The 13,366-nt window shown below is 47.9% G+C and overlaps 1 protein-coding gene across 1 annotated transcript in view; it reads right to left on the reverse strand.

The window, feature by feature from the left end:
- LOC106817641 (citron Rho-interacting kinase-like) overlaps positions 1-13,366 on the reverse strand; it is a gene marked incomplete at its 3' end in the record, with an annotated part of 28,324 nt that overhangs the window by 5,296 nt on the left and 9,662 nt on the right. The window contains exons 11-17 of the mRNA XM_014822327.1: positions 5,196-5,303; positions 4,550-4,780; positions 3,974-4,213; positions 3,489-3,718; positions 3,197-3,320; positions 657-848; positions 112-237 (exon numbers count right to left, since the gene is read on the reverse strand). Coding sequence (XP_014677813.1) covers positions 112-237; positions 657-848; positions 3,197-3,320; positions 3,489-3,718; positions 3,974-4,213; positions 4,550-4,780; positions 5,196-5,303 — 1,251 coding nt within the window. The remainder of the gene's footprint in view (positions 1-111; positions 238-656; positions 849-3,196; positions 3,321-3,488; positions 3,719-3,973; positions 4,214-4,549; positions 4,781-5,195; positions 5,304-13,366) is intronic.

Raw genomic sequence — 13,366 nt, forward strand, 5'->3', positions numbered from 1 at the left:
CCTCTCTCTCTCTCTCTCTCTCTCTCTCTCTCTCTCTCTCTCTCTCTCTCTCTCTCTCTCTCTCTCTCTCTCTCTTTCCCCTTCCCATCCCCCTCTCTCTCTCCTGCTCACCTGCATCTCAGACGTGAGTCTCTCGCTCGTCGCCGCAGCCTCTTGTAGCTGCCTCCTCAGCATGCGCAGCTCCCCCGTGCTCGCGCTGGCTTCCTGCTTCTTCTGCTCCGTCTTCGAGCTCATCTCCTGCAAAAGACGCACGTGCCGCGAGCGTAAGAGTTACGTAATAGAGTGGATATTCACCTCTTCCTCCATTCTCCCTCCCTCCCTCCCTTCTTCCCTCCCAGGGCACGCTGTTAGAAACATCGTAGGTAATTGTGACGTCGTAAGTCTTGGATGCCGTTAACTTTGCAAGTGAAGTCGTGAGTTCCCCCCTGGCTCCGCTCTGTGCTCTCTACTCCACCCTTTTTCTGCTCCATTTCCTTTCCTATGTTCTGCTTTCTTCCTATCAGGCTGCCCGCGCCCTCCTCCTCTCCCCTCGCCTCTATCTTGGTGACATAGTGCTCTGCCTCTCGCTGCAACTCCACCAGTTCCTCCTCCATGCACACGACTTTCTCCCCTCCTCTCCCCCTACCCCTGCCTCCTTCTCCCTCCTCTCTCCTTACCTCTATCTTGGTGACGTAGTGCTCTGCCTCTCGCTGCACCTCTACCAGTTCCTCCTCCATGCGCGCGACCTTCTCCCTCTCGCTCCTGTCCGACGCCGCGAGCCTCGCCACAGCGATCGCGCTCTCCTGCCCCTGCTTCCTCGCCTCCTCCAGCTGCGAGCGGAGGCTGCGTGTCTGTTCCTCCAGCTGAGCCTGTAACCACGGCAACTGTCAAGTCGCGGATGGGGGGCTGGGGTGGGGTTACGAGCGAGTAGGTGAAGGGTGGTTTTTGACGGGGGAGCGAGTACGAATTTTATTGCTATATAAATTTGATTTATTTATTTGGATTATTTAATTTGTTATATGGATTTTTTATGGATTTGAATATTTTATATGAGTGCGACTGTAGTTACTAGAATGGATAGCAATGTTATTATTATGCATGCATGTCATAAGTTTAAGGATACTGTTAGGGTTGGGATGTGATTTTCGGTCGAAATTTCAATACCAACTTTATTTGATAGATCGAACCCATGGGCAGCTATGACGTATATGTAGAAATTATGTATGTATAGCCTCCCAAACAGTTCCAAATCCCTGCAGGGTCTCCAACCCTGTGAACTCCAAATGCGGAATGAAATTGATGGACAGCAGGGGGGGGGGAATTAACCTTGGCTGCCGCAGGCAGGCCCGTGTATCGTAGGCATGCCAGTGCTAGGGGGGTGTGGGGGCATGCCCCCCAGAAAATTTTTAAATATTTAAGCCATTTTCCTGCAATCTGAGGCATACTGTGGGCCATATTCTCATGTCTGATGACACTAGCTCAACCCTAGACTTAACCCTACAAGTTAGGATTCAAAACAGTTTTCATAACTTTCAGAGAGCATACACAGTTAGGTTACTATAGTAATAATACATAGGTAAGAATAGCATAAAAACACAGGTAAGAATTGCAATTTCTCACAATTTCACGTGTTTTTGTATGTTTGCAACCATACTTTTTGGCTATTTGTGAGTCTGGAAACATTTTCTTGAAGAGGTTCATTTGCATGGTCTGCCGCCCTCAAAGGCACATTGTGTTCAATTAAATAATCCGTAAATCTCACTTCTGCGTGAAGACAGACAATTCTCTATCTGCTGCAAAGAAGCTTGATATATTGGGTGTAGATTCCACTGCACCCGCATAGCACTTATGCTGTTGAGAGACTATATGCCTTTGGCAGTCACCCCTTCCTCCGTGCCCCACTTGAAAGTCTGTCTTGCATACCATGCAATAGCCATGATTATAACACTGAGTTTTGACTTCACAAGTACAGGCCACATCTGTGTATATTCGTTCCTGAATTTCTGTAAAAGTCGGGTTTTTTGGATGGCAATGGCAATTGGACGCCATTCTCCCCACGTGTTAATCTGATTAGCAGACAAACTACGCGACACCTTGCAGACAGCGCCTGTCTCCCTAGGCTGTTCCATTTACCGTAGACATGGCAGATACAAAATGCATAGAAACACATTATAACACTGAGCGATGGTAGGGTGGGTGCAAAACTAATGGCAGAGCGTGCATTTCCAAGAAACGACTCGCGCAGTGACGGCTATTAATAAACTCGTGGCCAGTGCCAGGCACCGGCTGAAAAAAAAACAATGTGTCCAAGCGAACAATGCGAACAATCAGTGCAACTGAAATGAGGAATATAACCTTGCCGCTGCGGAGTGCGGAAATTAAGCCTAGAAATCGTAATGATTCCGCAGAATGCGGAATGGTTGGAGACCCTGTGGACCCTGCATCAGTCAATTCTTAACACAGGCGTTCAATCATGGGAAATTTAGAAAAGTGCTAATATCTCCATTGTTAGAAATGCTGAAGTTGCTGATTTTTCAAACGCTATTTCTCAAAACTCACAACTCCGATTCCAAAAACGTTTGTTACGTTTCAATGGTAACATATCAAAGGAAGGGTAGCTGGAATTTTTTTTAAATATTATATTTTATAAGTTATGGCTGTTTGTTTACGAAATTGTTGCGTTTTGAAAATCACTACAAATTTTCATACATCTTTTCAACTTATTTCCTAAATTAAAGCATTTAAAAAAAATTCCAGGGACACTTTTTTAGTTTATATTATGAACAACTTATGGTTAAAAGTTTAGGTTCCAACTCTGCTGTTTCTGAGAAATAACAAAAAAATAATTTTTTGTATGAATTCACGAATTTTTGTCGTCACTTAATTAGCGATGAATTTTTTTCCCATCGAGAGCGTGGAGAGACATCTCTCTCATGTAATGGATATGAGTTTGATTGAATTTGATGAGCAGTTATGTTGCAATGCCCTTTACAGTGTTACCTGTCCGTAACCCTAACAGTATCCTTAAAATGATCCCTCTCTCTCTCTCGCTCTCTTTCTCTCTCTTGTTCGCTCTTTCACTCTCTCCCCTCTCTCTCTTACTCTAAATTTCTCACTCTCCCTCTCTCCCTATCTCTCTCTCTCTCTGTCTCGCCTTCCCTCCATCTCCCTCCGTTCTCTCCCTATCTAATCTATCGCCGCGTGTGTGATAGCCCACCTTCATTTTCACCGCGTCACGCGCGGCTCCCACTTTGTCCAACTCTTTCTCCAGCTTTCCGACGGTCGTCTGCAGGTAGTAGTTCTCTTGTTTCAGGTCGGCGAGTTTCTCGTCATGGCGCCGCCTGGTGACAAAAATACACATCGGATTTTTAACGTCGATCGACCAACGAAACTCCAAGAATGACCGACGGAGGCCAGTGCAAGTTCCTATAGTTTCCCTTCGAAACAAACGTGTTGCCGCGATGACCGACTCGCGCGTTTCCATGGCGACCGACTCGTCTCTCCCTCACCTGCACTCCTTGCAGTCCTCGACGTGCGCATTGTACTCCTCGTCCGTCATCTTGCTCCTCGAGCCCACCCGCGTCATGCTACGACGCCTCTGCTGCTGCGGCGACGATGACACTGGTGGCAGCGCCCCCTGGCGGTGCTCGGCTGCGGCAGTGGAGGCCTCTAGTCGGTCGACGCTCTCCTGCAGACGCGTCTTCTGGTTGGTGGTCAGCTTCAGCTGCTGCTCCATGTCCTGGATGGGTGCGAGAGAGGGAAGTGTGGTAACGAGGCATGAGAGAGAGAAGGGGGGGGGGAAGATTGAAAAAAGTCAGAGAGAGAAAGAGAGATAGAAAGAGAGAGAATGAGAAAGAAAGAGACACACACAGAGAGAGAGAGAGACAAACAATGAGACAGAGAAAGAGTGATAAAGAGTGACAGAGAGAGAGAGAGAGAGAGAGAGAGAGACCGAGACCCGGGGGAGGAGACCCCCACTTCCACCGACACTCACCTGCAGCTTGCTCTCCAGTTCCTTCCTCCGCTCCCTCTCCCTCTCCCTCTTCCTCTCCTCCTCCTCCGCGTGGTCGGGCTTCTCCCTTTCGTCACGCAGCCGTATCTCAAGTGTGGCGACGGCCTCGGCGAGCTCCTGGATGTGCGTGTCCTTGACCTGAAGGTCGGCGCTGACCTTGAGAAGGCGCGACTCGCGGCGGTCGGCCCCCCGCAGCTGCCGCTCCAAGTCCCTGATCTTCTCCTGTGTGGTGGGGGGAAGGAAGCAACGTTATACACGGACAAGAGTTAGGGTTGGTGGTCAAGGTCAGAGGCAGGCAAGAGTTGGGGTTAAATTCGGTGAAGGTGGGGGAAGGAAGCAGAGCAATGTTACACACAGGACGATGGTCAGGGCTATGGTTAGGGTTGGAGTTACTAGCAGGCAAAGGGTTAGGGTTAGGTTTGAAGTTAAAAGCAGGCAAGTTAGGGTTGAACTCAGGGACATGATAATGGGGAGGAGGAAATAAAAAACGATCAGGAGAGAGAGATGACGATGATGCAGCAGATGACGGGGGTTATATTCAACAATGTGGCTTCCTACCTCGTACTCTGCCGTCCTGTCCTCTCCGGCGGCGACCGCAGCATCATCACCCCCTGCGCGCTCGCTCGTGCGGCTCTCCCTCAGTTCCTCCGTCAGCGTCTCCGTCAGCTTCTCCAGACGCTGCACCTCCTCCGTCAGCGACCTGATGTTCTTCGTCTGCCGCTTGTACTCGGCGGCCCTCGCCTCCATCTCCTCCGCCTGCGAGCGGAGCTCCCGCGCCGTCGCCATCGACTGCAACGAGGTGAGAAATCGGGAAGGATCTCCAGTCATGCGACGCTCGCGACCGCAAATTGGGGAACAAGCCCGGAAAAAAAACACCGTCGAAGCTTTCTGTCTCGACTGCAATGAGGTGGCACCACTGGTGTTCAAATCGACGATTGATCGGGATCAATCCCCGATCACGTAACCGCAAATTGGGGACAATCCCCCGAAAAGCAAAGGTTTCTGTCTCAGAATAATTGAGTAATAATACGTGTAAATTCTCCTCGTGTCTCTTTCCCTTGAGTGACAGTTATGACTCTGAAACCTATAAACCTGACTTCTATAGAATGCCCCAGAGCACAAACCAACATCAAGCCAGACCGGGCGTTTCGTCGGGCGACCCCTGACCTCTGACCTTTGACCCCCTGAGTCCCCCGCAGCTCACCTGGCTGAGCTTGTTCTGCAGGTCATTTGTGCGCTGTCCACTGTCCTCCGTGAGTCGCGCTAGCTGCTGCTGCAGGTCTGTCACGCCGCTCAGCTGGCTTCCCTGCATCTACGACATGGTGAGAGGTGATATACTGTATACGCCATATTTTTCGCGTACAGATGTTTTCGCGAACTCAGACTTGACAGACAATTTCGCAAGTGGCTTATTTCGCGGTCGGTGAATTATGAATTATTCGGTATTAGTTGGTATGAATTATTCGCGTGTTGTTATTTTCGCGGTCGGGGACGCGTTCGCGAAATTTTGCGAAAATTATACCACTGCGAAATCTACAGCGTATACAGTAGTAGATATGTATAGTATATATATATATCAGGAGTAGATAATAGGGAAGGAGTGTGACTTCAATAAACCAGATGAGACGGGATACTAGAGAAGCGTTGCCGAAAGGAGATGTTGATCCAAAGCGCTTAAGCGCAGATCTTGCGCACAGTTCCGCAGCAAGGCGCACGCGACCGCGGGAACGTCCTACGACAGTATGCAGCGCTGGCAGCTATGGATCCGTGCGCCGAATGAATTGACCGGCGCACGGATCCATAGCTGCCAGCGAACAGTCCAGCGAATCTTCTAGTGGGGACACAGCAGGACGCACATTTGGGGACGCTGAACAGTGTTCCACGTTGTTATATAAACATCTAATTTCTCTACTTCGCAACGCAGCTCTGTGTGACGCGAAGGCTCACAGAAAACGATCTGACGAAATTCTCGAGTTCTGGCCGAACCTTGTCCCAGCTAACTCGGAAACTGCGCTTGCACCAGGCACAAATGGCTATATAGACGGACATCGCGTACCCACCGCTAGATATTACCGCATCGAGCTGCTGAAGCCTGACGCCGCTGCCGTTTTTTCTGTCATACCAGCCATGCAGGCGCATTCATGATAAGCTTGCTAATCACTCAATAGTGGGTTAATTTACGGTCCAGTACATCTACTGTTACTAACCGTTAGCTATATCAAGTCTATGGATCAGTAGTAGACAGCAAGTGCCGTATCAGCTCACAACCTACTTGCAAGTACAACTTCCCGCTCTATCTATGATATTGAATAGTAATTGAGTAATGTAAACTAACACACCCAAGACTGTACATATGAGTGCTATGCCTGCTCCAAGTCTGTGCACAGCAAGATCAAGGCTAGCATCTGCAAGATCATAGATTCGGAGACCTAGCTCCGAAAAGAAACCGGTATTATGCAGGTTAGAGATAAAGACGTGTATTGACCGTTAGTCACAGCGCAGCATGGTCGGCGTTCAAGATCGAGGCCATAAAGACACGGCTACTCGACTACCGCGATTACAGTTCTTTGAGTCCTCCCGGGTGTTGGTCCTACCGGGTCGTTGGTCCCTCCGGGTCGCTGGTCTACGGGTCGTTGGTCCTACCGGTCGTTGGTCCCTGAGCGAGTCGGCTGGTCCTACGCGCTCCACGGCGGCAAGAGCCACACGTAATTGATGTTCTTTGAAATATGTTTGTTAATTTAATTTTTAATTTTTCTAATTTAATTACTTTTTTCAATAATTTAATTTTAAATTTAATTTTGTTTTAAATCAATTTTAATTTAAAAAAAAATTTAATTAATTTTTGATTATTTTTTTTTAAAGTTTAAATTTTTAATGATTTCTTGTTATTCTCATTTTTTTTAAATTTTTAATTACCGACGCCACGACCAATGTGTCCTACGGGTGCACACATACAGAATAAATACGCTGATGCACATTAAACTAATAATAAATGAATACTAACAATAAAAATAATTATACCTGGTCAAGGAAATATACAGTGGTATTACTACAGCAGCTGGACCTGTGCCTGTGTAGTGTACCAACAGCACTTACTTAAAACTGGTGTAGTCGTTCCACTCAAGGGGGACATCTAAATTATTTTGAGGTGCATGAAACTAGACCAAAAACATAAAGGAAATTTTGTCGTGGTGAATGCAAATACTTTGTGATAAGGTCTCGATGGTGAATGACACTGAAATAGTTTAAGAATTATTTTCTTCTTCCTCCTCCACTCCTGTCTGGTGCATACTTCAATCATAGTAAAAAGCCACATACATAATAAAATTGGGGAAAAAAATGTTTAAAGAAAATTTAAACAAATACAATTAAAAATTAAAGAAAAATAAAAATAAATTGTGATTTAAAAAAAAATTGGTCATTCACTCTACCACTCTTACTAATAACCGTAGGACCAACGACCCGTAGGACCAACGACCCATAGGACCAACGACCCGTAGGACTATAGATCGGTCCCCCCACCGCCCGGTATGTAAACTAATTTGTAAAGCTGCATCTACGCTTGTTAGTTGTTACATACTTATTTATAGTCGTTAGTCTGGCCATAACAAAATTCGACTTTCCTTTTAATTAGATGACCTTCCGATGAAAAAAATGCCAGTTGCGGCTCGTCATTATTTAACGAATCAAACGACGAAGAATAAGAAACTTTTCCATGGTTATAACATAGACGCAAGATGCCATGCTATCAATCCATGTGCATATAGACTGGTACCCGGTCGACAGTTCCACACGCTACACTACGTGAGTGTAGTGATATGCCGGAGTAAAGGTGGCGAACGGGTACCAGTCTACTATGCCTATAATCTCGGCGTTCTTTGCGCCCTCTATCGCACGCCATATGTACTACACTCATCAACAGAAACAAACAAAGAAGAAAGTGCAAATTCGTTGTTTACAGCAAAACGAGCGCGCCGAGTCGCCAAAAAAGTTATACGAGCATTTCAAGCAAATCTCAAGCTACATGGGTAGTGAAATTGGTCGTCCAATCGGCAGAACTGCTCAACTCAGCGAACTTGCTGCTTGCCTTATATATGTAAACCCGTTGAAGGTGATGGAATAGGGGCAGCGAAATCGTGTTAGAATGCCGCCAGGGCGGCGTTGGCGCGCTATCGCGCGGATATCCGGCTGCAGACTGTCAAGGGAAATTCGTCATTTACTAGCCTTATAATACCTACGATTTACTACGCGTAACTCATCCAACTTGAGCTCAAATATCGTACACAGTACATTCGCCTAGCATCGTGCAAAATCGTTTCCTCGTATACACCCGCAATCCGGGATTTTCCATTCTGCTGCCAGCAATTAAACTCGATGCGTTTTGCGCCGAAATTTAAACAAAAGGCAGCTACTAACCACAGCTTGCTCTCTCGGCGAGGCGGTGTGGCTCGCAGGGAGATTGCGGTGGGCGTGCGTGCGTGGGGGGCATACCAGCTGTATGCCGGTATGTATAGCTGTATGCCGGGTCAAAGGTTATCTCGCCGAGTGTTGCGTCGATGTCCAATCTCCCTGCGAGCCACAATGTTTGAGCTCAAGTTGGATGAGTTACGCGTAGTAAATCGTAGGTATTATAAGGCTAGTAAATGACGAATTTCCCTTGTTTATTGAAGTCACACTCCTTCCCTATTATCTATTCCTGATATATATATATATTAGTGTTGTCAATCGGTTGTAATTTCGTAATCGATCATCGGTTGGACCCAAGTAACAGATGATCGGTTACAATCGGTTACTTGGGGTGTAGCTCTAGTACTATAGCCCGCGGACAGTTGCCGCAGGCCCCTGCGGCAACTGTACGCGGGCTATAGTACTAGAGCTACTTGGGGTGTTGAATGCCTGCGTGTGCGTAACGTCGTGTGCATGTACGTGTGTGCATTTATGTGCTTGTTTAGCCCTGTTTACTGTTTGTTTTGCACGTACTGTTTACTACTGTGTGTATAATACATGTATGTTAATAAAGGATAACTTGTATAGTAGCGATGATATCTCTGATTCGCATCCATCTTTTCCCAAGTTTTCTTGTTCAAAGTTTTTACATTTATTTCAACATTTTTTTTTTTTTTCCGATGAAATCGATTATTGGATTTGATAACCAAGCCTTGTTCGAAGCCAACTGTTCAACCGATGATCGTGACATCAACTAATATATATATATATATAATAGATATATGAGGTACAGGGGTATAGGAAATTTAACTTTCGAACACGGCCGTCCAACGGACTCCCCTATCCCTCAAACAGAGGAGTCCGCAGTCTGAGGTTCAAAATTAAAGATATTAAAACAATAACGCATGTGCTTATTTTAAGATATCATGCGGTTTGCACGTCTGCCAAGATTTTCTTGGACATTGCTGAAAAAATACGGTAATTCCACGAGGCCTGTGCTCTGGGAACGAACTAGTTAGTATGGCAAAATTTTCAGGGACTGGAGTCACACGGACTCCTGCATGTGTCAAATCAGGGAGTCCGACCAGTAAATCAGGGAGTATTTGACTCCGACTCCCGTTAATTTGGCACACTGTGAGTATGAGGTTGCACAGTCCTTACTTTGGCCTTACTTGTATACATGTATAGGTATATATATATATATGTATACAGTAGTATACAGTATAGAAGTTCGTGCAGGGGTGGCGTTACTCGCTCGATTTTTCCTTCATGTCGACGATCTTGCCCTCAGCTGCTTGATGCCAGGAGCGCTGGCTCTCTCAGTCTCTCCCTCGGCCTTCTCCTTCTCCCCCTCACCGCGCGGTACCGCGCTCCTCCTCGATCTCCACCACCTCCCCCTTCAGCGTTCCACCTCATCTCTACACAGCAACGAGACACGTCACGTGTGAGTAACAGCGAAGATGGGATAAAAGGATAATAGAAATATAGAGGTCAGGCAGATAAGGGTATAATGGGATTAGGGAATGAGGTGGATATGGGAATTGGGAGGATCAGGGGATAATGGGAATAAGGGGTTAGAGGATAATTAGGGAATGGTTGTTTTTAACTTAATCAACTGAGACAAGATACCATTGACAGGTTTTTTGCCAACACTGACCACCACGAGATGAGGTCAGAGATCGAGTCAACATCTCATCGGCAACAGAGGCGCGCATCAGAGAGCAAGAGGCCATACAGATCACAAAGATTTTAGAGGTCATAGAGGTCACTGAGATCATAGAAATCGTACAGGTCATATAAGATCATATAGATCATAGAGACCGTAGAAGTGGCACAAATCACAGAGGTAATAGAAATCGTAGATAGAGGTCAGCAGCGGGGCGCGTACCTGAGCTGCTGCTGCGAGAGGCTCGATCTGCATCTGGTGCTTCTCCGCGTATCTCCTCCTGCAGCAGCCCTCAGCGCCTTCTCTTTCCATGACGGCCTCCTCCTGCTTGTACGTGTCCGCCATCGACGCCCGCAGCGTCTGCTCGAGGAGAGAAGGAGAGAGAGAGGAAAGAATAGAGACGCGCGTTCTCACATGTTGTATGTATGAGAGAGAGGTGATAAGAAGACTCTGAGAGGGAGAGAGAGATGAAGAACGGCGTTAAAGGATATCCTTCCCACGTTGTGGCAATACGAGAGAGAGATAGAGAAGAGAGAAAAGATAGAGAGAAGGGAGAGAGAGAAGGAGCGAGAATAAAAGAAGGGACAGAGAGATAGAGAAAAAAGAAGGGGGCAGGGTAGGAGCAATGCTATCAAGTCTGCAAGCAATGGGAACTAGGGACAAAGGGAGAGGATGATGATGAGGATGAGGATGATGACGAGTGAAGATGCTGACAGATGAGGATGCAGTAGGGATGAGGATGACAGGTGAATATGCTGACAGATGAGGATGCAGTAGGGGGATGAGGATGACAGTGAAGGATGCTGACAGAAGAGGATGCAGTAGGGATAAGAATGACGGTGAAGATCTTGACAGATTGAGGAATGCAGTAGGGATGAGGATGACAGGTGAAAGATGCTGACAGTATGAGAATGCAGTAGGATGAGGATGCAGTAGGATGAGATGACGGGTAGTATGCTGAAGATGAGGATGCAGTATGGGATGAGGATGACAGGTGAAGATGCTGACAGATGAGGATGCAGTAGGGATGAGAATTACGGGTGAAGATGCTGACAGATGAGGATGCAGTAGGGATGAGGATGAGCAAGGTGAAGATGTGACAGATGAGATGAAGTTCAGCGGTGATGCCTACGTTTGCCGCTCTGTGATGTACTTGGCCATGCCACGCTCATGATGTCACGCTCAGCCTCCGCTTGCTCAGCGCTTCCTTCATCTCCTTTGAGTGACCTTTTTGACCTTGTCTAGCTCCTGCCGCTGCTCCCTTCTATCGTCTCCAGCTTGTGCACCTGCCGCCACGGATATGGACACGAGCATCAGGGAATTTGTTCATTCATTAATTATTTAAGTTGTTATTAATATCAATCAAAAACAATTTAACAATAAATCAATATCAATTAATTAGGTGTTATTTTACGATAAATTAATGAATTAATTATAATGAATTAAATTAATGAACAATTAGGCATGACAACACAATGTGTGGAATTGTGGGCGAGCAGAGAAATCTCCGCACACGTGCGGTACCTTTTGTAGCGCCCTCTGGAGTTCAACGTTCTTCATTCGGCAGTTTCTCGTCGATGAGACTTTAATATCGGCGAATCGCACGACTCTTGACTTTTGAGGCGAACCTGCCGAAGCCGAGAAAACAACACATGGCAGAATGCCCGGTGAGTGAATCGCGTCGTCCACATCCACGCAGATGCCGCAAAAGTCTTCCCCGCTCGCAATCGGATTCCAAAGTTTCAAAAGTTCAAAAGTTTCATAATCTGACTATCCGAGGCTTGATGAGCTAGCCATCGCGGCTGCGATAGGACATTCCGGCGCACGGAGTCCTGCCGACTTCGGACGCGCAGCGCTCGGCGAGAAAAAAAACGCGCGGCTCCGATCACATACGCACACCGCCAGGCAACGACATCCGAGAAACAGAAAATGCGCTTCACCCCACCTGCACAGACAGCTCGACCATGGTCCAGCAAGGGGGGACAGGGATCTCCCTCAATCTCTTACTCTCCTCTCTATCTCTTACTCTCTCTCTCTCTCTCGCTCTCATCTCTCTCTCTCTCTCCTCTCTCAGCTCTCTCACTCTCTCACGGGAGACCTACCTGTCCGAGTGCACGCTCTTCGTGTAGGTGAACCCGACGAACGGTAGGTCGCTTGCCGACGAATCCTCGGCGCGCACGCGTAGTCGTCGAGGCACGGCCGCGGCGCCTCTCGCTCAAACTCGTCAAAGTTGGAACGTGTCGTCCTGACCCTTCACGATCGGAACAAACGGCGGCAACGGCTAAGACGAGAGCATCCGTCAATTGAGAAGCCGTCCCAGGGTGAGAGGCTAAGAAGCCGCGGCCGGGCGGGCGGGCTATGGTGGAGAGACCTCGAAGGACGAATAAAATCTTGGGAGGAAAAAATTCGCGGTGTGACTGGTCCGGTAAACATGGAATAAAAGTGTGAAAGCTACGCTCCAGGATCGCAGAAGAAACGCAAACCAGATTTCAGGTATGCAGAAAAAAACGCCACGCGTACTCTCCGAGGGACATGAATAAAACCCCCTCGACTCTCTAAAAAATGTGGAACAGAAATATGCTGGTACCTTCGAGGAACGCGGATAAACATCCTTCTTCCTCCCCACGAACGCCTAACACCGCGTCAATTACCGGCGGGAAAGGTACCGGACCCGACAGCAACACCAGGGGGAGCTACTGCCTGGCGTCCCACTGCCGCGGACGGCGCGATCGGCGTATACTCACTCCCCACGGATGCTGTCCGAAGTCGACTGAGCGGAAGAGACGCTGCTGGCAGAGCTGCTCATAGCCGACGAGACGCTGGTTCCGGGTCAGCTAGCAGGCCCGAGATGAGCGCCCGCATCATCGCCGACTACGTCGCCAATGCATCCGGAAAACGCAGCTTCTCTACGGAGAGAACAAACGAACGAGAGGGTTACCGTTCTCGCTCCCCATCTCACCGCTCTCTCTTCTGTCTCTCTCCCAACCTCCCCTCGCCTCGCTCTCGCCTCTCTCCCCCCACCTTCCCGCTCCTCTCGGCATTTTTCTTCTATGCCTCTCTCTCTATCATTGCTCTCATCTGCCGCAATCTCACTCTCTCCAGCTATCTCGCATTCTCTCTTCTCTCTCTCTCTCTCTCTTCTCTCTCTCTCTCTCTCTCCTCTCTCTCCATCATCTCTCGTCTCTCCCTCTCCCCATCTTCTGCTCTCTCTCTCTTCTCATCTCCGTCTCTCTTCTCTCTCTCCTTCTCTCTCCTCGCTCATC

The sequence above is a fragment of the Priapulus caudatus genome, unplaced genomic scaffold, assembly GCF_000485595.1.
Source record: "Priapulus caudatus unplaced genomic scaffold, Priapulus_caudatus-5.0.1 Scaffold1809, whole genome shotgun sequence".
Taxonomy (NCBI): domain Eukaryota; kingdom Metazoa; phylum Priapulida; class Priapulimorpha; order Priapulimorphida; family Priapulidae; genus Priapulus; species Priapulus caudatus.